This window comes from Oryctolagus cuniculus, chromosome 21 (genome assembly GCF_051225735.1).
Source record: "Oryctolagus cuniculus isolate XC-2025 breed Fujian yellow rabbit chromosome 21, ASM5122573v1, whole genome shotgun sequence".
Classification (NCBI taxonomy): domain Eukaryota; kingdom Metazoa; phylum Chordata; class Mammalia; order Lagomorpha; family Leporidae; genus Oryctolagus; species Oryctolagus cuniculus.
Window position 1 is genome coordinate 6481674 of NC_142887.1, and position 21205 is coordinate 6502878.

Here is a 21205-nt window from a genome sequence, read left to right on the forward strand (position 1 = left end):
GGCGTGGGCAGCGCCCTCCTCTGGCTCCTGGAGCAGGCGGCGCCTTCGCCACCCGCCCGCAGCCCCCTCCCACTCGCGCGCAAAGGGACGGCGGTGGCGACGCGGGGTGTGGGGCAGGCCAGGGGGGAGGTGGGATTCACTTTGCGGATTGGGGCTCGCAGCTGTCACTCCGGAAGGGTGGGGCATTTTTAAAAAAGACAAATCTTCGAGGCAAAACCCGGAGACCGCGCAGGGCGCTGTGGTGATCACCGGCGCTCCGGATGCAGCGGCGGCGGAGCGGGGCCGCGGCGCCGGCTGGCGGGCGGCGGCAGCTGCGGCGCACAGCCGCGTCCCCGCGCCGCCCGGGCCTCCCCCGCGCACATCTGGCCCGCCTCCCGCGGGCGCCGGGGGGAGCCCCGCGCCTCCGAGGCCGGCTGTGTGCTCGGCGCGCATAGAGCCCAGCCAGCGCGGCCCGGGCCCGGCCGAGGCGGCGGCGCGCAGAGCGGCTGCGCCCCAGCAAACTTTGGGCGCCCGAGTGCGCGCGCGCGCGAGCCCCGGGGCGCGGCGGCCGGCCCGGGATGGGGGCCGCGTGCCAGGGCGCCCCAGGCCGCCGCGCGCTCCGGCCCACCCGCGCGGGGGCCCCAGCGCCGCATCTGCCCGCGCCCCGGGCACCACAGCCCCGCCGCCCCGCTGCCTTCCGCGCCCGCGCCGGCTAGCCCCGGAGTCGCCAGCCGCGGCCTCCGCGGGCCCCGCGCCCCCCCATCCGGAGGCTGCCTCCCGGGGCCACTCTTCGCTTGGGTAAACAGGACAGGAAAAAACCACTGTGGATTACATTTTTTTAAAATCGTGGTTGGGGGTGCAGGAGGGAGGTGGGGTTTGCCTGCGCGCGTGTTGGGAGAAGTCCGGAGCCCGCGCCTGGTCGTCGCCTCCCGGCCGGGCCATGAGCTGCCCAGAGGAGGGCGCAGAGCAGCGGGGCCGCTCGGGCTGCTAAGCGGGACTCCTGCGCCACCCAGCCCTGCTCCGGCCTTCCGGGAGCTCGGCCTCGATCTCTTCGCCTGGACGGCGCCGGGGAGCAGAGGATCCGCGCTCCGGGTCTCCGGGATGTGCGCGTCTGAGATGGGGACGCCGTGGCATCACTGGTCCCCCGTGCTCATCAGCCTAGCCGCCCTGTTCTCCAAAGGTGAGGACGCCGCCGCCCGGGTCCGAAGGAACTTTGCTGGGAGTGAGTGTGGGGGGTGCTTGCGAGGCGGGGGCGCTGGAGAGAGGGCGACGTGCGGGGCGTGTGTGTGCATGCGCGCGTGCGGCGGCTCAGGTGCTGGCGGCCCCGGGCTTGGCCGCAGGTGCCTCCCCCGGAGGGCTGGGCATGGAGGCCCTGGCGAGGCTGCGAAGGAACAGGAGGGAACCCGGGAAATTGGCGCTGTTGCCAGGAGGCGCTGTGAGGCAGGGGAGCAGAGCCAGGGCCGAGAGAGAGCGCAGGTGGCCGCAGGGCCGAGCCCCGCGCGCAGAGAGGGGAAGGGAATGACCTGGCACATTCCGGGAACTGGGGACTGACCTGTCCAGCTGGCACGGAGCTGTCCGGAAATCATTTCAGAGCAGTCCTGCTGTGTGGGCTGCTGTTGAGTGCGTCCCACGGTGCTCAGCGTGCGGCCTGGAGGTCAGCCAGGAGGAGGGGGGCCCGCGTCTCTCGAAGGGGCTGCTGCGGCTGTGTCAGCGCGGGGTCTCACCCTGGGCACAGACCCCTGTGACCGCGGGGCCCTGGATTGAGGCTGTGAGCGAGGCCGGGGCTCCCTGTCTGTCTCCTGCTTCCTTAGGCAGCGCACGGTCTGTCCTGGGAGGAGCCAGCCTGGAAGCTCGGGCAGGGGTCCTGGAGGCACAGTCCTTACACTGGCGAGGTGGATTGCAGAGAGCACCAGCGCCTGCTCCGGGCTGGCTGGACCCCACCGAGCGCTGCCTCCACAGAGACATGGAGTCCTAGTCGCAGCTGTGCGCTGGAAAGCCCGCGGACGTGTTTTTCTGCGGAGATGAGCTCTCCTGGAGAAAGTTCAGAGCCAGTTACCGTGCGCAGAGCACGCTGGTCCTGTGGACTCTGTGTTCCGTGCTCTCGTTCAGCATCACGGGGTGGGGGGGTGTCTTGTTTTGAATCTGGCCCTGGATTTGGAAAACCAACCCCCTGGTTTCTGTGCTGGCATATTTAGGAAGAGGGCGTGGCCTGCCCTGTTCCAGTCCTGCCGAGTGTGGTTGACAGGGGCCCACATCTCCTAATCGTGGGTAGGAGCAATCCCAAGGAGCAGCCTTCTGAGGTCTCGGGTGTGCCGGGCACCCGGGAGAGGGCTGGTGCACTGAACGGAGCCAGCTCAGGCAGCTGTGAGGTTAAAACCACACAGACCCAGGCCGGCGCCGCGGCTCACTAGGCTAATCCTCCGCCTAGCGGCGCCGGCACACCGGGTTCTAGTCCCGGTCGGGGCGCCGGATTCTGTCCCGGTTGCCCCTCTTCCAGGCCAGCCCTCTGCTGTGGCCAGGGAGTGCAGTGGAGGATGGCCCAGGTGCTTGGGCCCTGCACCCCATGGGAGACCAGGAAAAGCACCTGGCTCCTGGCTCCTGCCATCGGATCAGCGCGGTGCGCCGGCAGCAGCGCGCCGGCCGCGGCGGCCATTGGAGGGTGAACCAACGGCAAAGGAAGACCTTTCTCTCTGTCTCTCTCTCTCACTGTCCACTCTGCCTGTCAAAAAAAATTAAAAAAAAAAAAAAAAAAAAAAAAAACCACACAGACCCACAGCAGCAGCCTGGCTGATGGAACATGGCTACGAGGCAGGCTTGTTATTGGTTGTCACTTGGTTTAATATAAGAACAGCCTCTTCTGTTTGTGTGCTGCAGTAACAAGGTGTTATTAAGAAGGGTCCAGAGGGGATGTGTTTTCTTGGTGTGGACGCAGCTCTCGGATTGATTTCCTCATGCGACTAAGCGGTGTTGAAGGAGCTTTAGTTCCTCCGATGCCCGGGAACTCCCACCCGTGGGAACAGCGCACAGGTCCTTAAGTGAGGGCCCACGCTACCAGGCAGAGGCCGCTTCTCAGGTGGCAGAAGTCAGGCTGTGAAAGGATGGTGCAGACCCAGGTGTGACGTGGGATCAGACCGTGCACGGATGAGATGGTGCAGACCCAAGTGTGACGTGGGGTCAGACCGTGCACGGATGAGATGGTGCAGACCCAAGTGTGACGTGGGGTCAGACCGTGCACGGATGGGAGGGTGCAGACCCAGATGTGACGTGGGATCAGACCGTGCACGGATGGTGCAGACCCAGGTGTGACGTGGGATCAGACCGTGCACGGATGAGATGGTGCAGACCCAGGTGTGACGTGGGATCAGACCGTGCACGGATGGGAGGGTGCAGACCCAGGTGTGACGTGGGGTCAGGCTGAGTGGACGCCTCCCGTGAACCTGGCATGTGTGACGCGATGTGTTTGCATGTTGGGTCAGGGAACTCCATTCCACCAGACAGCTCAGCGGTGCATTAAACCCGTGTGCAGACCTCACATGGCATTGAGCTCAGGACTGAACCCAGGATGCAAGAAGCAGTGATTGTCTGTAATATGCCAGGAATAAAGAGGAAGAATCTTAACACCCCCCCCCACAATCACCACCACCCCTACCACCACCATCACTACCACCATCACCACCATCACCACCCCTACCACCACCATCACTACCACCATCACCACCTCCCCCCCATCATCATCACCACCACCACCACCACCCTCACCATCACCACCACCCCCCCACCACCATCACTACCACCATCACCACCACCCCCTCTACCATCATCACCACCCCCACCCCCACCATCACCACCTTCACCATCACCACCACCCTCTCACCCCCCACCATCACCACCCTCACCATCACCACCACCACCATCACCTCCCCACCCCCCATCACCACCCCCACCACCACCACCGTCACCACCACCACCGTCACCACCACCACCCTCACCACCACCCCCAATTCCCCCCACCCCTCCCGGAAACAAACTGCACCGATGGGAATTCTGGGGGAGATGTGCTGTGCAAACTCAGGGCAGAGCAGCTCTGCCCAAGGGTTCACAGCACTCCCTCCCCTTCCCAGGATTCTCCAACCTTTGAAAGTCCCAAAGCAGCTGAGAATCAAGTCTGCAGTGTGTGTGTGTATTTATATATAAAAGGTTGATTTGTTTATTTGAAAGGCAGACTATCAGAGACAGAGGGAGAAACAGAGAAAGTGATCTTCCATCTGCTGTTCACTCCCCAAGTGGCCGCAATGACCAGGGCTGGGCCAGGCTGAAGCCTGGGCCAGGAGCTCCATGTGGCTCTCCCACGTGGGTGCAGGGTCCACGCATGGGATCCGTCCTCCACTGCTTTCCCAGGCGCATGATCGGGGAGCTGGATTGGAAGCAAGGCAACTGAGACTGGAACCTGCACTCGATTTGGGATGCTGGTGCCGCTACCCACTGCACCACAGTGCTAGCCCTCCAGACTGCATCTTAATTAGAAGTAAACACACAAAGTGCCCAATTTGCCTGGGACTGAGGAGAGGAGATTATCATCAGATATCAGAGTGTGCCACAGCGTGCTAGTGCTTCTCCTGCACTGTGTCAGTGCTTTCAAACAGGGAGGTTTGAATGGAACCAAATGCGTGTGTTGGAAGCAGGCTGATGTCCTTGGGCCTCGCACGTGATTGGGTTTCAGGAGCAGGATGTCGCTAGTCAGAGCAAACGCACTCGCAGGTCTATGTGTGTTCTCTGAGTTAGAGAATTAAAACAAGAATATGATTTTATTAGCAAATGCACATACGATGCCACCCTGTCCTTCTGTCCCGTCAGGCCCAAGAGCTGTGGCAGGAAGCAAAGTTACCAGTGACCCGTCTCGGGGCCCACGAGCTGTGTCGGGTTGTCAGAGTGTCTCCGGTGTGGGGTCCCCGCTGTGCTGGCCTGCAGGGGTCTCCTTCTCCAGAGAGGTGGCGGTGTGGGAGGGTTGGCTGAGGATGAGAGGAGTGGTCCGGGGCTGGGCGGCGAGCAGGGTGGCTCCTGGTGCAGAATCACTAGGTGCTGTGCTCTCTCTTGCCAATGAGAAGAGAGCCTCGGAGTCCCGTGACACTGCACCCAGAGCCTCGCCCCGTCTGCTCGGCCTGCTTCCAGGGGAGCGAGCCGACAACCTCGGCAGCGGGTTCTCCTTGGCACTGTTGCTCCTGCGCGGAGGCAGCTCTGGGTAGCGGCACCGCTTCTCTAGGCCGTGAGAGCCCTGGCGAGCAGCGCACCTGCTTCGGGGCCAGGCGGAGTGAGTCCGGGAGAGAGAGAGGGGCCGGCTTCATTCTACTCAGCGCTGGAAAGGAAGAGGCTGAAGCATGGGGCAGGGCACCGAGTCTGAATTAAAGAATTGAACAAAATATGATTTCGTTAGCAATGCGTGCGTGTGAGGTAGAGCTCTAAGTCTTAGGGCCTCTTTTACTTCCATTCTAACAGCCAAGAAAAGAAAATGGCTAAGCAACACAAGTCTCAAGCACCCCTTACCACAGAGGCTTGCACTGCCCCATACCTCTTGTCCGCCTGTCCACTCCCACCTCCCTCCAGTCAGTCGGCACCACCCACCTGTCCATCCCTGCAGACTCACTGTCCAGATCCACAAATGGGAGAGACGCTGTCCCCGGTCAGTTGTGCAGACACAGCAGAGGGGCTCACGGGAGGGGGCAAGTCCAGCCTAGCACTGGCTTGGCAGATGTCCAGCTGTGGTCCTGGGCTCCCAGTTGGCCTCTGAACTGAAACTTGGATGTGCCACTTGGACACATCCCAGAGCCTTCCTGGCTGCTGCGATCCCTCAGGGTCTCTTGGCTGTGTGGTCACCTGGAGCCCATCAGAACTCAGACGCAAGCCCTGGACCCCTGAGGCAGGGGTGGTATTGACGGAGCCGAGTTTTGCAGAATAAACACAGAAGTTTAGCTCTGCTGGTAGCAAGGACAGGATCTGAGCTTCGTGTTGATGGAGGGTGGAGCTGAGGTGCACGCTGGCCGGCGTGATGGTAGGACCCGGCCGGCACGGTGCTCAGGGGCCAGCAGGTGGCACTGGGCTGACCTGCGCTGGGTCCCTGGCATCTTGTCCCAGGACTCCATCCCTGGCCTTCCCAGGGGAACATTTTAGCCAAGCAGTGTGGGTGCTCACCCACACCCTGGAGAATAGTGTGGGGTCAGCAGGAAGGGTCAAAAGACCTCCTGGGGTGGGGAGGCCCCGGCAAGGAGGCAGGAAGTGTATCTCGTGGGCGGCCTCAGGGGTGCAGGCGCCCACAGCGGAGGCTCCGCAGGGCCCGAGAGCAGCGCGTGTGAGAAGCCGGGGGACCCTGGGAGAGTAAGCGTGGTGAGTGTCGCCAGTGGACGTGAGTGCTCAGGAGGCACAGAGCCTCCCTCGGGCGGGGTGCTGGGGTGCTCGCGCCCCCGTTTGCAGACCTGAGTGCGAGGCCAGCAGCACTAGCTCAGGCTTGCCATCCCCCGCTTGCTTTCTGTCATCGCTGTGACTGCTGATGTCACACACCACGTGTCCCTGCAGGTGTCCCACATGACATGGAGGGCAGCACTGGAACTCGCCCCAGGTGGGTCCAAACGCTCTGCTGCCCCTCGCTGTCTGTCGGCCCAGCCTGCTCTGGGCCCCTTGGGCAGAGGTCTGGCCACAGGATGGCAAAGTGGCCACGCACTCTGCATCAGTTGGTGCTGGGGGGCGGGGCTTCCTCCCCGCTGCTCTGCACAGAACTTCGGGCTTAGCCCTGAGCGGCCTGGAACCCGGGCTCACCCCTGTGCGCTCTCACCGGGAGGGGACGGGCTGGGGCCAGGGCCCTCGGCTCCACGGGAGGGGTGGCTCCAGCCGAGGCCGTGTCCTTGGCCCGCTCCCCTCCTGCTTGTGTGTCTATGGGGCGAGGAAGGGCCCTCCCCACCTGGGTAGACCCTTGTTACAGCAAACCCAGAGCACTGGCTGCATGTGGGTGACTTCCCTCCCGAAAGGGGGGTGTGGGAAATCTTAGTTTATTCAGAAAATAAGAGCCCTGGGTCCCGTATCATAGCAGCCGGCGCTCCAGGAGCCCAGTGAGCTTGACTTGGGGAGAGGATGACCCTGTGCTCCAGGATGTAACTCTCTTCTAATATTTTAAATTTATTTTCTCGTTTTACTTGAAAGGCAGAGAGAGATCTCGATCTTCCACCTGCCATTGTACTACCACACGCCCACGACAGCCAGGGTTGGGCCAGGCAAAAGCCAGGAGCCCAGAACGGCGTCCTGGCCCCCCTGTGTGCGCGGGGACAGGAGTCCTTCGGCTGTCACCCGCTGCCTCCCAGGGTGCACGTTAGCGGGAAGCCGGAATCGAAGTGCAGTGGGGACTCAAACCAGACGCTCGGATGTGGGATGTGGGCGTCCCAAGCGAGGCTTAGCCCCTGAACCCAACACCTGCTCCCGGGGTGTTTCACTTTTGAGGGACGCTGTGTCCGTGTCTGGGTGCAGAAGACAGGGGCCAGTCCAGCTGGGGGCCAGGTCAACGGCCTGTGAACAGGCGAAGCCTCAGGGCGTGGCGGAGTAACAGTGTCCACAACAGGAGTAACGGTACCCTTAGTGCCGGCTACTCACGACTCGTGTGGGCCGGGCAGGCCTCCTCACTGTCCTACGAGTGCTGTCCTGTCCACTTTACAGAGGGAAAAACTGAGGCAGAGAAATTTGAAATAACTAGGACGCTCAGCCCCCCAAGATAAGCCAGAGCGGTCTCCCAGCAAAGCTCGCGGAACACCTGGTGTCTGTTTTTATTTGCAAGCGGAGGGGAGAGGTTGGTTTCGCAGGTGCTGGTTCACTCCCCAAACTCCTACTACAGCTGGCATTGGGCCGCAGGGAGGCCAGGAGCTGGGAACTCCGTCTGGGTCTCCCACGTGGGTGACAGGGCCGATGACTTAGCCTGCACCGCTGCCTCCCAGGGCGTGCCTCTGCGGGCGCTGGGAACTGAACCCAGCTGTATGGGTTGCAGACAACTTCACCTCCAGGACAGATGCCTGCCTGTCTCTGTAGCCATTGTAGTGGGCTTTTAGGGACAGAATGAACCTCAGGAGAAGGGTCCGGCCTCCAGGCCCCCAGGGACCCATTGCTGGGTGCCCCCAGGGCGGCTTGGCTTCGGCGGGTGATGGATTCAACAGGTGCTTGGGCCAGTGGGGAGATTAGAATTTTACAGCAATGCCAGTGCACTCTGGGCAGTCTGTGGTGTCCATGAGGAAGAGGAGGAGGAGGGAGGGGAGGAGGAGGGAGGGGAGGAGGAGGCGCCCTCTGCCTGCCTCCTGTCCAGCCCGAGCCTGGGCGGAGCAGTTGCCTTCCGCCGTGTTCTTTACCTCGCTCATCCTTTGGCTTGGGTATCGGCGGGACTGAAGGACCCCAGGAGCACTCGTGCGGGTGTTTCACAGACGTTACCTGTTGGGACACAGCCTGTTGGGAGCCTCTGTCGTAGGCCTTAGTGCTGGGGGAGGGGGTTTCTCCGGAGCGGCGGTTCCCGCTTCGTCCCGTGCTCGCCGCGCCTGCGCTGAGTGCCCGGTGACCGTCTCGGCTCTCCCCGCCCGACGCCCGGAGCTGAGCTCTGGGTTCCCAAGCGTCGGCGCTGTGATTCGCTCCTTGTGAACTGGCTGCAGCCATGACTTTTATTTTCCTGCCTTTTGTTTCTGTCGACTTCCTGGCCTGTTTACTTTTTCCTCTTGCACTTACGCTTTGCCAGCTGCCTGCATTTGTTTTTGAAAGAGAGGGAGACAGAAGCGGCGCCCCTGAGATGACTGGGCCGCGTTTCGGTGTGCTTCCTCCCAGCTGTTTGTCGGTGCGGGTAGCCAGCTGTGTCCATTCCCTGTGTGGCACATAGAGTGTTTCCAACCTGCTTGATTCTTTTTTTAAAAAAATTTTTTATTTATTTATTTTTTGACAGGCAGAGTGGACAGTGAGAGAGAGAGACAGAGAGAAAGGTCTTCCTTTGCTGTTGGTTCACCCTCCAATGGCTGGCACGGCCGGTGTACCACGCTGATCTGATGGCAGGAGCCAGGTGCTTCTCCTGGTCTCCCATGGGGTGCAGGGCCCAAGCACTTGGGCCATCCTCCACTGCACTCCCAGGCCACAGCAGAGAGCTGGCCTGGAAGAGGGGCAACCGGGACAGAATCCGCGCCCTGACTGGGACTAGAACCCGGTGTGCCGGCGCCGCAAGGCAGAGGATTAGCCCAGTGAGCTGCGGCGCCGGACCTGCTTGATTCTATGTTCATGAGAGCACTTCCTTGTGTTTTCGAAACGTGGGTCAGGCATTTGGCCCTGCGGGTGCGATGCTGCTGTGTCCCGTGTCAGAGCGCCCGGGAGCCAGTCCTGCCTCTGTGCGTGACTCCAGCTTCCTGCTACGTGCGCGCTGGGGAGCCGCAGGGGATGGCTCAGGGACTCAGGTCCCTGCCACCCGCATGGGGGACCCTCACTGAGTGATAGGCTCGGGCCTCGGGCGGCCCAGGTCCAGCTGCTGTGGTCGTCTGGGGGGTGAACCAGCAGATCTTCTCTGCCTTTCAGATAAATTAAATACAAATTCTACAAAGCACTGAGTGTAGTCCTACTGTCTGCACTGCAGTTTAAGAGGTTTTGCTGTTATAATCTTTGTGCTCTGACGGCCTTGGGCGTAAGGTTTGTTGTGGTCATGTCCGCAGAGGGACCGCAGCTGTCGAGCCACAGAGGACGCCGAGCTGCTGCTGCCCGGCTCTGTCCCCACGGGAGGCAGCGTTGGCACAGGTGCTGGCCGTGGGTGGAAGCATTGTTTGGCCGCTGGCTGGGTCAGCGGCACCGTGACCAGGAGAGCTGGCCGCGTGTGCATGTGTGGGCGTCTCTGGGAAGCTGTTTGGTTATTCTGCAGGGATTTGCTGCCTGCGCCGAGGGGGATTCTCAGACTCTGTGGGGCCCATTGCCATGTCACGACGTGGCTCTGGAAGGGTGGGGCAGGCAGTGCCTGCTGTCCACGGTGACCAGGGTGTGTGCGTGGCTGCTGTCCACGCCTTGTCTAGAGGCCTGGGTGCAGGCACACTGGGGACGTGTGGTGTTGAGCCAGACTGCATGGTCATGAGGGAGGCAGGACACGTCTCAGGATGAAGGGACAGGGCACTGTGTCACTGAGAGTGACAGGTGCAGCTATGATGTGGGAGGAGGCGTCTTCCGGGACTCTGTGACCTCTGTGGGTGCCAGAGGCGTCTGCCGAGTAGATGCACGCCGAGTCCGTTCAAGTTCTGTCCCATGACCCACAGGCTTCTGACAGGGAATGCCACGGAGAATTATTCTGTTGACCCAGTGGGAGACAAAGATACAGGCAGTCGACTGCCCAGCAGGTGCTGTTCACCGTGGGAGCTGAGCAGGGGCGGTGTCAATGCCCTTGGTGAGCCGAGAGACACAGAGAAAAATGGTTTGACTGTGGGACAAGGAAGGGCTGGTGTCCTTGCCTGCCCATGACCATGCTGGAGAGCTCTCTCCCAGGGACCCCAGCGTTCTGTGCTGGCCTTGTTCTGTCCTGGCCACAGGGTCCTCTCTGGTGGAGAGAGGTTTGTTGGGTCGTAGGAGGTGGTGTTTGGGTTCTCCGTGGGCTGCAGGGAGCCTGGCAGGGGGCGAGGAGCCGCAGCACCCAGGGGATGCCCCTGACCATGGAGTGCTCTGACTCTGACCCGCATCCCTTTGTGGCCTCCCCTTCCTTCCTCATGGCACCAGGGCCCGCAGGATGTGGCTTCCAGCAGGACTGCCCCAAACCAAGAGATGGTTTGCCACCCCGGCCATCAGCTCAGGGAGGGCTGATGTCACGCGCGTTGTGGCTGTGTGCTGCTCCCTGTGCTCCCTGGACGGCAGGGGACCCTGTGCTCAGCAGGCAGCCCAAGCCCATGGAGACCCCTGCAGGGGTTTAACTTCAGCTCGAGGTGGAATTCAGAAGGCAGTGGGGGTGGGGCGGCGTTGTGATGCAGGAGAGCTCGTCTTCTGAACCGCTCTTGGCGCGCGGACGTGGCGGCCGCCGTGGGACGTGTCCACGTGTTGCTCTGTCTCCAGGCTCCTGGGGAAGGATGCTAGGGGCCTTTGTGCGTCTCACGTGCCCTTTCAGGGGTGGAACCAGCTCACACGAGTACCGCCAATGGCCCCAGTAGAAGCAGGATGAGCCATCTGCGGAAACACTGGGTCTGTGCAGCCCATGAGGTGCCAAAGAATGGACCACAGGTCCCTGCACAAGGGCACGCCCAGCCCCAGTAACTGTGCCGGCCGTGGCCGGGTTCCCTATTTCTGCCTCCTTTTCTAGGACGTTCTCTTTGTCTTCGTGGTCACTGTGCGTCTTGAGGAAGTGGTGTGATAATTCGCCACAGGGATTCAGGATTGATGATCGGTTAGCATTTCTCTCTCCTTAAACATTTTGGAAAGTTGGCTGAGAATCCTTGCACACACGCCCAGGGTTGTAAATGATGCCTCGTGTGTCTTTGCGCTGGAGGCCCTCAAGGGGAAGGACTTGGTGCTGTGTCGCCCAAAGGTCTCCCAGGTAGTGTCCTGGGTGGGCGGCGGTCCAGTGCTGAGAGAAGAAGCCAGAGCACAGCCTCAGCTCCGTGGCTTGCGCTTTAGATGGGAAGCAAACACAGGAGACTGCGCGTGGCTGTGGAGAGTGGAGGACTGCACGCGTGGCTGTGGAGAGCAGAAGGACTGTGTGTGGCCGTGGAGAGCAGAAGGACTGTGCATGGCCTTGGAGAGCAGAAGGACTGTGCACGGCCGTGGAGAGCAGAAGGACTGTGCGCGTGGCCGTGGAGAGCAGAAGGACTGTGCACGGCCGTGGAGAGCAGAAGGACTGTGCACGTGGCCGTGGAAAGCAGAAGGATTGTGCGCGCGGCCGTGGAGAGCAGAAGGACTGTGTGTGGCCGTGGAGAGCAGAAGGACTGTGCATGGCCTTGGAGAGCAGAAGGACTGTGCACGGCCGTGGAGAGCAGAAGGACTGTGCGCGTGGCCGTGGAGAGCAGAAGGACTGTGCACGGCCGTGGAGAGCAGAAGGACTGTGCGCGGCCGTGGAGAGCAGAAGGACTGCGCGCGGCCGTGGAGAGTGGACGTGTTCTCTGTTAGCAGCGCTGTGTCCCCGCGGTGAGTGTCTGCAGCAGCTGCCTTCTTTGGAGAAAGGGGGTCACACTGGGCTCTGCTGACGGCGCCGTTGCTGGCAGAGCCGAGGTCGCACACAGCGTCGGGGACGAGAGGGGCCGCGTGCATCTGGGTGTGCATGGTTTCTTGCAGAGCCACCAGGATTTAACCTGGGCCCACCCAGTGACTCCCTCCAGTCCAGTCACCCGCCAGAGGCCCCACCTCCAAACGCCACAGGTGGACGAGGCCCCCCACCCCCTTCAGTGTTAACAGAAGCGTCGGACAGTCCACGCCCAAGCCACCGCAAGTTTCACCTGGATTTCCTGATGCAAGGACACTTCCCAGCGGTGAGGTTTGGAAAGGCTGGAATAATGAGTGTAGAGCCGCGTGGGGGTGGGCGGTGAGTGGGTGCCCACATTCCAGCTGGAATAATGAGTGTAGAGCCGCGTGGGGGTGGGCGGTGAGTGGGTGCCCACATTCCAGCTGGAATAATGAGTGTAGAGCTGCGTGGGGGTGGGCGGTGAGTGGGTGCCCACATTCCAGTGCCTCCACTGGGAGGGTTCATGCCCGTTCGCTCGGAGCTGAGCAGTGCTCTCCCATCTGGTTAAGTGTTTGCGACTCGTCGGGTGACGGGGAAGGCAGAGCGCTTCCGATGGGATGCGCCCAGGTCCGGGCTCAGAGACGGCCTGGTCCCTCGAGCCCACGGCCCGTGGCTTGGCACCGAGCAGCGTGGCTGCGTCCGTCTGCTGGGAGGACTGGGGCTGCAGAGGAACCCATGGTGTTTGGTGAACACGACCGCTTCTGGCACAAGAAGGGAGGCGATGCATGGTTCCCACAGTGAACCTCTGGGGACGAAGGGCGTCCGGCGAGGCTGGACCCAGGTGCCCTGGGGTCCTGGCACCCCGACTGCCTTTGCTCCCCTTGCCCGGTCAGTGCCCGGCCCTCGTTTAGGCAGGAGGGTTCCCCAGTGCAGAGTGACGTCACTGAACCTACGTTCAATGAAGGAAACGCGTTTCCCTGCGCAGCTCCGTCCACGGTGGGACTGCCTCTCCAGACCCACGTCGCTCCATGGGACAGGAGGGCCTGGCTCGGGCTCATCAGCTGAACCCTGTGGGAGCCCTCGTTTTGGAGCCTGGGGTGGGGGGGCTTGTCTGAGTCATGTGGGAGAGGAGGAAGTGGGGGGAGGTTAAGCAGGACCACCTGGAGTGGGGTGAGCAGCGTGGACTGTGGGTGCTGGGTGGCTAATGGAGCAGCGAGGTTCCACTCAGGTACTGGCGAGTTGGGCCCAGGATCTAAATATTCAGACTTTGTCCACAGCTCACCCTCACAGGGCATTTATGCCACTGCCCAAGCGGTGGTTTCCAGTGTAGAAGTCCAGCCTCCCTGGCCGGCGGCACGGCTCACTTGGCTAATCCTCCGCCTGTTGCGCTGGCACCCCGGGTTCTAGTCCTGGTTGGGGTGCTGAATTCTGTCCCGGTTGCCCCTCTTCCAGCCCAGCTCTCTGCTGTGGCCAGGGAGTGCAGTGGAGGATGGCCCAAGTGCTTGAGCCCTGCACCCCATGGGAGACCAGGAGAAGCACCTGGCTCCTGGCTTCGGATCAGCGCAGTGCGCTGGCTGTAGCAGCCATTTGGGGGGTGAACCAACAGAAGGAAGACCTTTCTCTCTCTCTCTCTCTCACTGTCCACTATGCCTGTCAAAAAAAAAAAAAAAAAAAAAAAAAAGAAGCAGAAGCAGAAGCAGCCCAGCCTCCCAGAGAAGCCGCTCCGGCCCTCGCGTGTTCTGTAACGCAGTGTAAGCGTTTGTTTCCTCTGAGTGTAATTTTTCGAGTCCCTAATTAGAAGTAAGAACTATGCACAATGCAAATTGCTGCTGTGCCTAGATATTTCAGTGTGTGCTGTTGAAAGCAAGCATGAGCACACACAGCGGCTTGTCGTACGAGACTCGATACTTTGCGATGTAAGATCAGCAGCACTGCTGAGGGTTGTGCTGAGAGGGGAGGGCACGGCTCCTGTGCCCGCGTCTGTGTTTTCGGGGAGCAGCGTCGGGGTCTCTGATGTGCTGTGACAGAAAGCACGGCTCACACACACACACACAGCTCGGCCCTTTTAAGTTCCGCGCGTCTGCTTCCCACAGGGCGCCTTGCTTGGTTTGCTTAATGAGGTGGCGCACGTTAGGGACCTGGGTTTTGCCCGTGGTTCAGATGAATGTGAGCTCAGAACAAGCAGCAACGATGTCCAAGTTGTGCCACTGTGATGCTGAGAGCATCCTGTGTGAACTTCGGACAGGACAGAGGCTCTCAGTGTGCACAGGGCCAGATGTCACAAAGTCGCTCTCCTGAAGTAATTTTCCCAGAATCGCTTTGCATGTGGGAAAGCGATCTTCGATGGGGAAAAGGACACTGTTGTCATTCTTTTACAATTTAAATCTTAAATTGCACTCAGTGGCTTAGAAGGATCTGACTGAGACAAATGGAACGAGGTCAGCGGAGCCCGGGGTGCTGTGTCTCCAGCAGACAGGCGAGAAGGCGTGTCCTTCGACATCACAGCTGTGTGTTGTGACTTGCAGGGTCAGACGGACTACTGTGGCCTGCACGTATGTCTGAGGTCCTTCCACTGTGGACATTGGTCAAGACTTTGAAGCGAGGACACTTTCACAGAAGTGTGGGTTTTCCCATCACTGCCCAGTTCTGGCAGAGTGGCGCCGATGCTTGTGTGTGTCCACAGGGGCCTCCCTCCGGGTGGCTGCTGCACGAGCTGGACGGGGGCTGCTCCTAATGGGACATTTCTCTGTCTCCCGAGAGGCTGTTGTTTCTTAGAGTGTAGAGAAACAGTTCTCTGCACTCGGCTGTCGAGAAGCACACCCAGAAGCACCCGTGTAGACTCTGGGCAGCTTCACCCTTTGGTCCTGGGGGTGCATGGGTTGCAGGTCCTTCTGCAACTACACTCAGGGAGCTGCCTGAGCTTGTTGGATGCTTTGTCCTGATGTTGCTTCTGTGTGCCGGCCACTGCCCTTTAGACAAGGTTCAACGGCGAGAGGGGAGGGGACGCAAAGTTCTCCAAGGGTGTAGGAGTGGGAGATGTTGGTTTTAAAGGGGGATTTATTTATTTACTTGAAAAGAGGAGAGAGAGAGAGAGAGAGAGAGAGAGAGAGAGAGAGAGAGAAACAAGAGCTTCCACCTGCCGATTCATTCCCCAAGTGGCTGCAGCAGCCTGGTCTGAGCCAGGCTGAAGCCAGGAGCCAGGAACTCCATCCAAGTCTCCCACTTGGGTGGCAGGAACCCAAGCACTTCCTCAGATTACCCAGGCACGTCAGCAGGGACCTGGATCAGAAGTGGAACAGCCAGGACTAAGCCAGCACTCTGAGGTGGGACGCCGGCATCACAAGTGGTAGACAGACCTGCTGTGCTGTGAGAATTGTCCTGTGACGGAGACTTGAAAGGATCAGGTCCCAAATTCTCGACTTCCATGTGTGTTCCTCTTGAACTTGACTCGTTCAGATCAATTCAGTCACCTGTTCCTGGCCTCTGGCTCCCTGTCTTTCTCCTCCTCCTGTCTCCTTCCCCCTCCCCTCCTCTGATCTTCCGGTACAAAGGCCTGTCTCACCCGGGCAGTGTGTGATTCATTCCTCCAAGCTCCCAGAGCACAGGCAAACTCCTTTCATCAAGAAAGCAAACTGTGTGTTCATCAGGGGATGTGTTTACAAGGAGACCAAAAATGCTGCTTATTTAAAAAGATAATTATTAAAATATACATAATATATTTGTGTTGTCTTGATTTGCAGCAGTGATAGCTGAAGTAATGTTGACGTCAGTGATCTGACCACTCGTGATCTTACAGTGAGAACAAACTTTCAACAGTTTAAGTTTGGTGTATAAACACCCATAGTTTATTGTAAGAAGACATGGTAGGGTGCTGGCTACATTTCCTCCGAGGTTAAAAGTGTGTTGTGTTAGGATAAAATTCTGCAAGGGAACCAGAGTGAAGTGTGAGCGCAGGGAAAGAGGGAACAATGTAACATTTCTGATTGCTCATGAAGAGTTTTTCATGGATTGTATAAATGGAGGTGGTGGGTGTCAAGCCATTCTGTTATTTATATTCCAATAGATACATTTAAGAGAGTGATGTAACAGTTTAATTTTGAAATGTCAAGATTTACAATACAGTAGAAACTTCCCCCTTAGCAACTATTGCAACTCTGATGAAAAATATTAGCTGTCACCTTCTCCAGTGTGCAAGCAGTTACATAGTTTTTAAAGTTTTCTTCCAGGAGTTACTGGGACAATAATGTTGGAAGGCCATTGTGCGTAGCACAGTGGTTCTTAGCCTTGGGCGGGCACCAGTGCAGGTGCCTGGAGCTGCACGGCACAGCGGGTGACTCGAGTGAGAACCATGACAGGAGCTCCAAGGCTCCAGACCTGGAGACGTGATCAGAGGAGGGAATGTGAATGCCTGACTTGATCGGGAAGTGCCATACAAATGGCTTGAAAGCGCACCCTGTGCCCCATAAATATGCACACTTGCCCCATACTAGTCAAACACTCCTGACACCCTCGTGGAATGTAAAAAAAGCAAATTAAAGTCAGAAAGAATTTCCAGTGTGCAAGTCAGTCATGGAGAGCAGCGAATTCAGAATAGCCCAGGGTTAGCCCCAGACATCAGTCGTTCTGGAAACTCCCCCGGTGATTCTGATGGGAGATGGAGGCTGAGGACCGTGGGCCAGCGCCGTCAGGCTGAGCCGTGGTTCTGTGAGGGGAGGCTTGACGCGGTGAGCTCCAGCTGCTCACTGAAGTGCAAGGGAAGGTGTTCTGGGTAGCATCAGGCTAGTGAAGTATGATTTGCGTAGAGTGAACTGCGCTGGGGTTCTGACAGATGTGTGGGTCTTGAAACCATTGGCACCATCCAGATCTCGACCATTCCCGTCACTCCCCGAAGTTTCCTGTCACCCCTGACAGCTGGCCCCTCCCAGTGCCTGGGGACCAGGGATCTCCCTCTGCCTCCGCCTCTGCCTTCGCCTCCGCCTCTCCTCCTCTCCTCCTCCCACTCCCTCTCCTTCTCCCCCTTCGTCCCTCCCTGGACCCCAGGGTTTTGTGTTCCCCAGAATGTTCTGTGGATATGTTGTATGGTATGTAGGCTTTTGGGTTAGGTGTAGTTCACTCAGCAGATTGCCTGTGATGCGGCTGCAGGCTGTTGGGTCTCAGTAGTTAACGTGCTATTACTAATATGCCGTGGTGTGGGTATAGCAGGGTTGGTGTACCCTCAGCGGTTGTAAACACCAGAGCTGTTGATAGGACAAATGAAGCTCTCCAGGCATTTGTGTGTGGGTTCGGTGTGAATGTCTGTTTTTATTTCTCTGTTGGTGAACACCTAGCGATGATGTTGCTGGGTCCTTCGGGAAGTGTGTAGTATTTAACCGTGGAAGAAGCTGCCAGGCTGCCTTGCGGAACGGTTGAACCATTTGGCATTCCTGCTAGCCATGTGTGGGCCCAGCTGTCCTGCCTCCTTGCCAACATGTGATAGTCTCACTCTGGAGCCTCATTCCTGCCGCTCAGATACCTGTGTCCTGGAGCCTCACTGCGGTTTCCGTTTGCGATTCCCTAATTACCCGTGATGTCAAGCAGCTTTTTGCACGCTCGTTTGCCATCTGCAGGTCTTCCTCCCTAGATCTGTTCAAATCCTTCAGTCTTTACAAGTGGGCGACTGATTTGGGTTGTCATCTGTTCAGCTGTGAGAACTGCCGGTGTGTGTTGTTTAGAAGTCTTCCATCAGCTGTGATTTGAAAATATTTCCTTCCATCCACAGCGTACCTCTCCTTATTTTAACACCTTTGCAGAGGAAACTCCTGTCTTGATCGAGTGGAGCTCCTCTCTCGGGTGCAGACTTGTGTTGTTCTGTCTTTGGAGTCTTTGCCAACACGAGGGTCATAAGGCTCTGAGAGGCGTTCCTCCAGCAGCACCGCACGCCGAGCCCTCACCGCTGTGGGTGATTTCACGACTGCTGTGGGATGGCTCAGAATTCACTTGCTTTCTGCATGAAGCACCAGTTGTTCCATGTACAGAGCGTTATTTCTCTTTACAATTTTGTTATGATCCTCGACCACATAGGGCTGGACTCTTATCTCATTCCCTGGCTTATGTCTATCCCTTCACTGTCTTGATTACTGTTCTTTGTAACAAATTTTGCAATCAGATAATGTGAATCTTCTAACTTTGCTGTTTTTCCAAGTTGTTTGAACTGTTCTGGTCCTTTTGATTTACAATATAAATATTGGAAGTAATTGCCACTTTCTTTAAGATTGTGCTGGGATTTTGGTTGGAGTTGCAGTGAATGTATGGAAAACCCACCCTAGTCATAATGAGACCTCCCACCCACATAATAATGAAGTCTCTGGTCCATGAACATGGTATATCTGACAGCCGATTTAGGTTTCTTTTACTTTTATCGTCACAGTTTCATAGTGTTCACCATTCAGATGTCTTACATATTTCTTAGGTTTTTGCCAAAAATGTTCCAGATGTTTGGATGCTATTGAGAACAGTACTCTTTTTAAAATTTGAATTTATAATGCTTTGTTGAAATTATATAAACATATAATTGGGTTTATTTGTATGTTGACTTTGTATTCTAAACTCATCTTTAGTAGATATTTTTGGCTAGATATTTGGGAATATTTTGCACAGACAATCAGGTCATTTGTGAGTCATTTTGTTGCTTTGTTCTCTCTTTACGACTTTCCTCTCTTGGACAGTGCTCAGTGGGAGTGCTGAGAGTGCAGTTCTTTGCCTGGTCCCCGTCTTAGGGGGAAGACACTGCATTTTACACCATCAGGTGTGGTGTTGGCTGTGCGTGTCTTGTCGATGAGGAAGTTATGCCTGTTCCTAATTTTCTGAGATGTTTTATCATAAACTTTTGTCAGATATTTTTGGTCTGGTAGACAGCATGGATCTATTCTCATATGTTGAGCCCTTGTATTCCTCATACAAACCCAGAATCCTCACATAGGCACAGCCGTGGTGTAGAATTCCTGTTGTGTACTGTGCATTCTACATGCTGATATGATGTGTTGTAGAGGGCTTTGGGTCCATGTTCATGAGCAGTATTTCCACGGCTTTCTTTATGCACCGTCTTTGCTGCTTTAAGTATCAGGGTGGTGCTGGTTTCAACATGGGGGGGGTGTCACCTCCTGTTAGATTTTTCTGGAAAAGACTCACGTTTCAAACTCATGATCTTTAAGCGTTTGGTTGGAGTTGTCTGGTGAAACCACCTGAGTCTGGAGCTTTTCTATTGCAAATTCAGTTTATTTGATAGCTTCAGGGCGACCCAGATTATCTGCTTCATAATGGATGGATTCTGGCACCTGGTGCTTTTTGGTGAATTGGCCCATTTTACTAAATTGTCGGATAGATGGAAGTGGTGTTCACAGTATTGCTTTCTTAGCCTTTTCGTGCCTTGCAGACCCGTGGTGGCGCTCCCTGCTCCATCCCGCTATTGGTGATGCGCTTCCTTCCTCCCTCCTCTCCTCTTCACTCTGACCCTCGGTTTACGAATCTTATGTCTCTTCCAAGAACTGCCGTTTCATTTTCATTGATTTTCCTTTATTGCTTTTCACTTTTAAATCTTTTATTGTTTTCTGCTGTAATATTTATTCTCATCTGTGACCTTGCATTAATTTTCCTGTCTTAATCTAGTTTCTGCATCTGGAAGCTTAGGTCATTTTTTGAGACTTCTTTTTTCTCCTAATTTGATCATCACTTGCAATAAATTTCTCCCTGGCACTGTTAGAGCTATGTCTCTCCCACTTTTATGTTATGCTTTTATTGCCTGAAATTTATGTGTATTTTTCCTGATGCCCCTTGTGACTGCCTTTTTGACCCATCTGTTATTTAGGTATTTGTTTACTTTGAAATATTTGGAGGGGCCAGCTCTCTGGTGTGGTGGGTAAAGCCCTGGCTTGCAGTGCCGGCATCCCATATGGGCATTGGTTCTAGTCCTGGCTGCTCTTCTTCCGATCCAGCTCTCTGCTGTGGCCTGGGAAAGCAGTAGAAGATGGCCCAAGTCCTTGGGCCCCAGCACCTGCGTGGGAGACCCAGAGGAAGCTCCTGGCTCCTGGCTTTGGATCGGCACAGCTCTGGCCATTGTGGCTATCTGGGGGAGTGAACCAGCAAATGGAAGATCTCTCTCTCTGCCTCTACCTCTCTCTCTCTCTCTCTCTCTCTCTCTACCTCATTATGTAACTGTCTTTCAAATAAATAGAATAAATCTTTAAAAAAAAGAGAAATATTTGGAGATTTCCCAGATTCTTTTCTGATATAAATTTCTAGCTTAATTTCCCTTGGCCCAGAGAACATATTTTGTAGGATGTTAATGCATTTATTTTACTTTTTTTTTTTAGTATTTTCAATGTCCTGGATTGTCGTCTTGCTAAATGCTCATTGTGCCCTTGAAGGACGCATTGCTGTCTTTGTTGGAATACTCTAAAAACACCAATCACATTGGCTGGTTGACCGTGTTGTCCATGTATTCTACATCCTTACTGATATTCCGTGTTCAGGTTCCTCTGTCACTGAGGGAGAGTGTTGACCTTTCATTTTTTTTAATTAAAAAAAATTTTTTTTACAGGCAGAGTGGACAGTGAGAGAGATAGACAGAGAGAAAGGTCTTCCTTTGCCATTGGTTCACCCTCCAATGGCCGCCGCAGCCGGTGCACTGCAGCCGGCGCACCGCGCTGATCTGAAGCCAAGAGCCAGGTGCTTCACCTGGTCTCCCATACAGGTGCAGGGCCCAAGTACTTGGGCCATCCTCCACTGCACTCCCGGGCCACAGCAGAGAGCTGGCCTGGAAGAGGGGCAACTGGGACAGAATCCGGCGCCCCGACCAGGACTAGAACCCGGTGTGCTGGCGTCCCAGGCAGAGGATTAGCCTAGTGAGCTGCGGCGCCGGCTGAGTATTAACCTTTTAAATGTAATTATGGATTGTTCTCTTTCTCCTTATTGTTCCTTGAGGTTTCACATTTTTATTTTATTTATTTTCAGAGAGAAACTGTCCATTGATTGACGCCCAAATACTCTGCCTAGCCAGGGCTGCTCCAGGCAGAA

At 56.9% G+C, this 21205-nt stretch overlaps 1 protein-coding gene across 3 annotated transcripts in view; it reads left to right on the forward strand.

The window, feature by feature from the left end:
• The first annotated feature begins 251 nt into the window (after positions 1-251).
• TMEM132D (transmembrane protein 132D) overlaps positions 252-21205 on the forward strand; it is a 479768-nt gene continuing 458814 nt past the window's right edge. For 2 of the 3 annotated variants that reach the window (XM_002723061.6, XM_089323224.1), the window contains exon 1: positions 252-1159. In XM_002723061.6, coding sequence (XP_002723107.4) covers positions 1081-1159 — 79 coding nt within the window. In that variant the 5' untranslated portion in view covers positions 252-1080. The remainder of the gene's footprint in view (positions 1160-21205) is intronic. The other variant, XM_070065752.2, reaches the window with a different exon arrangement.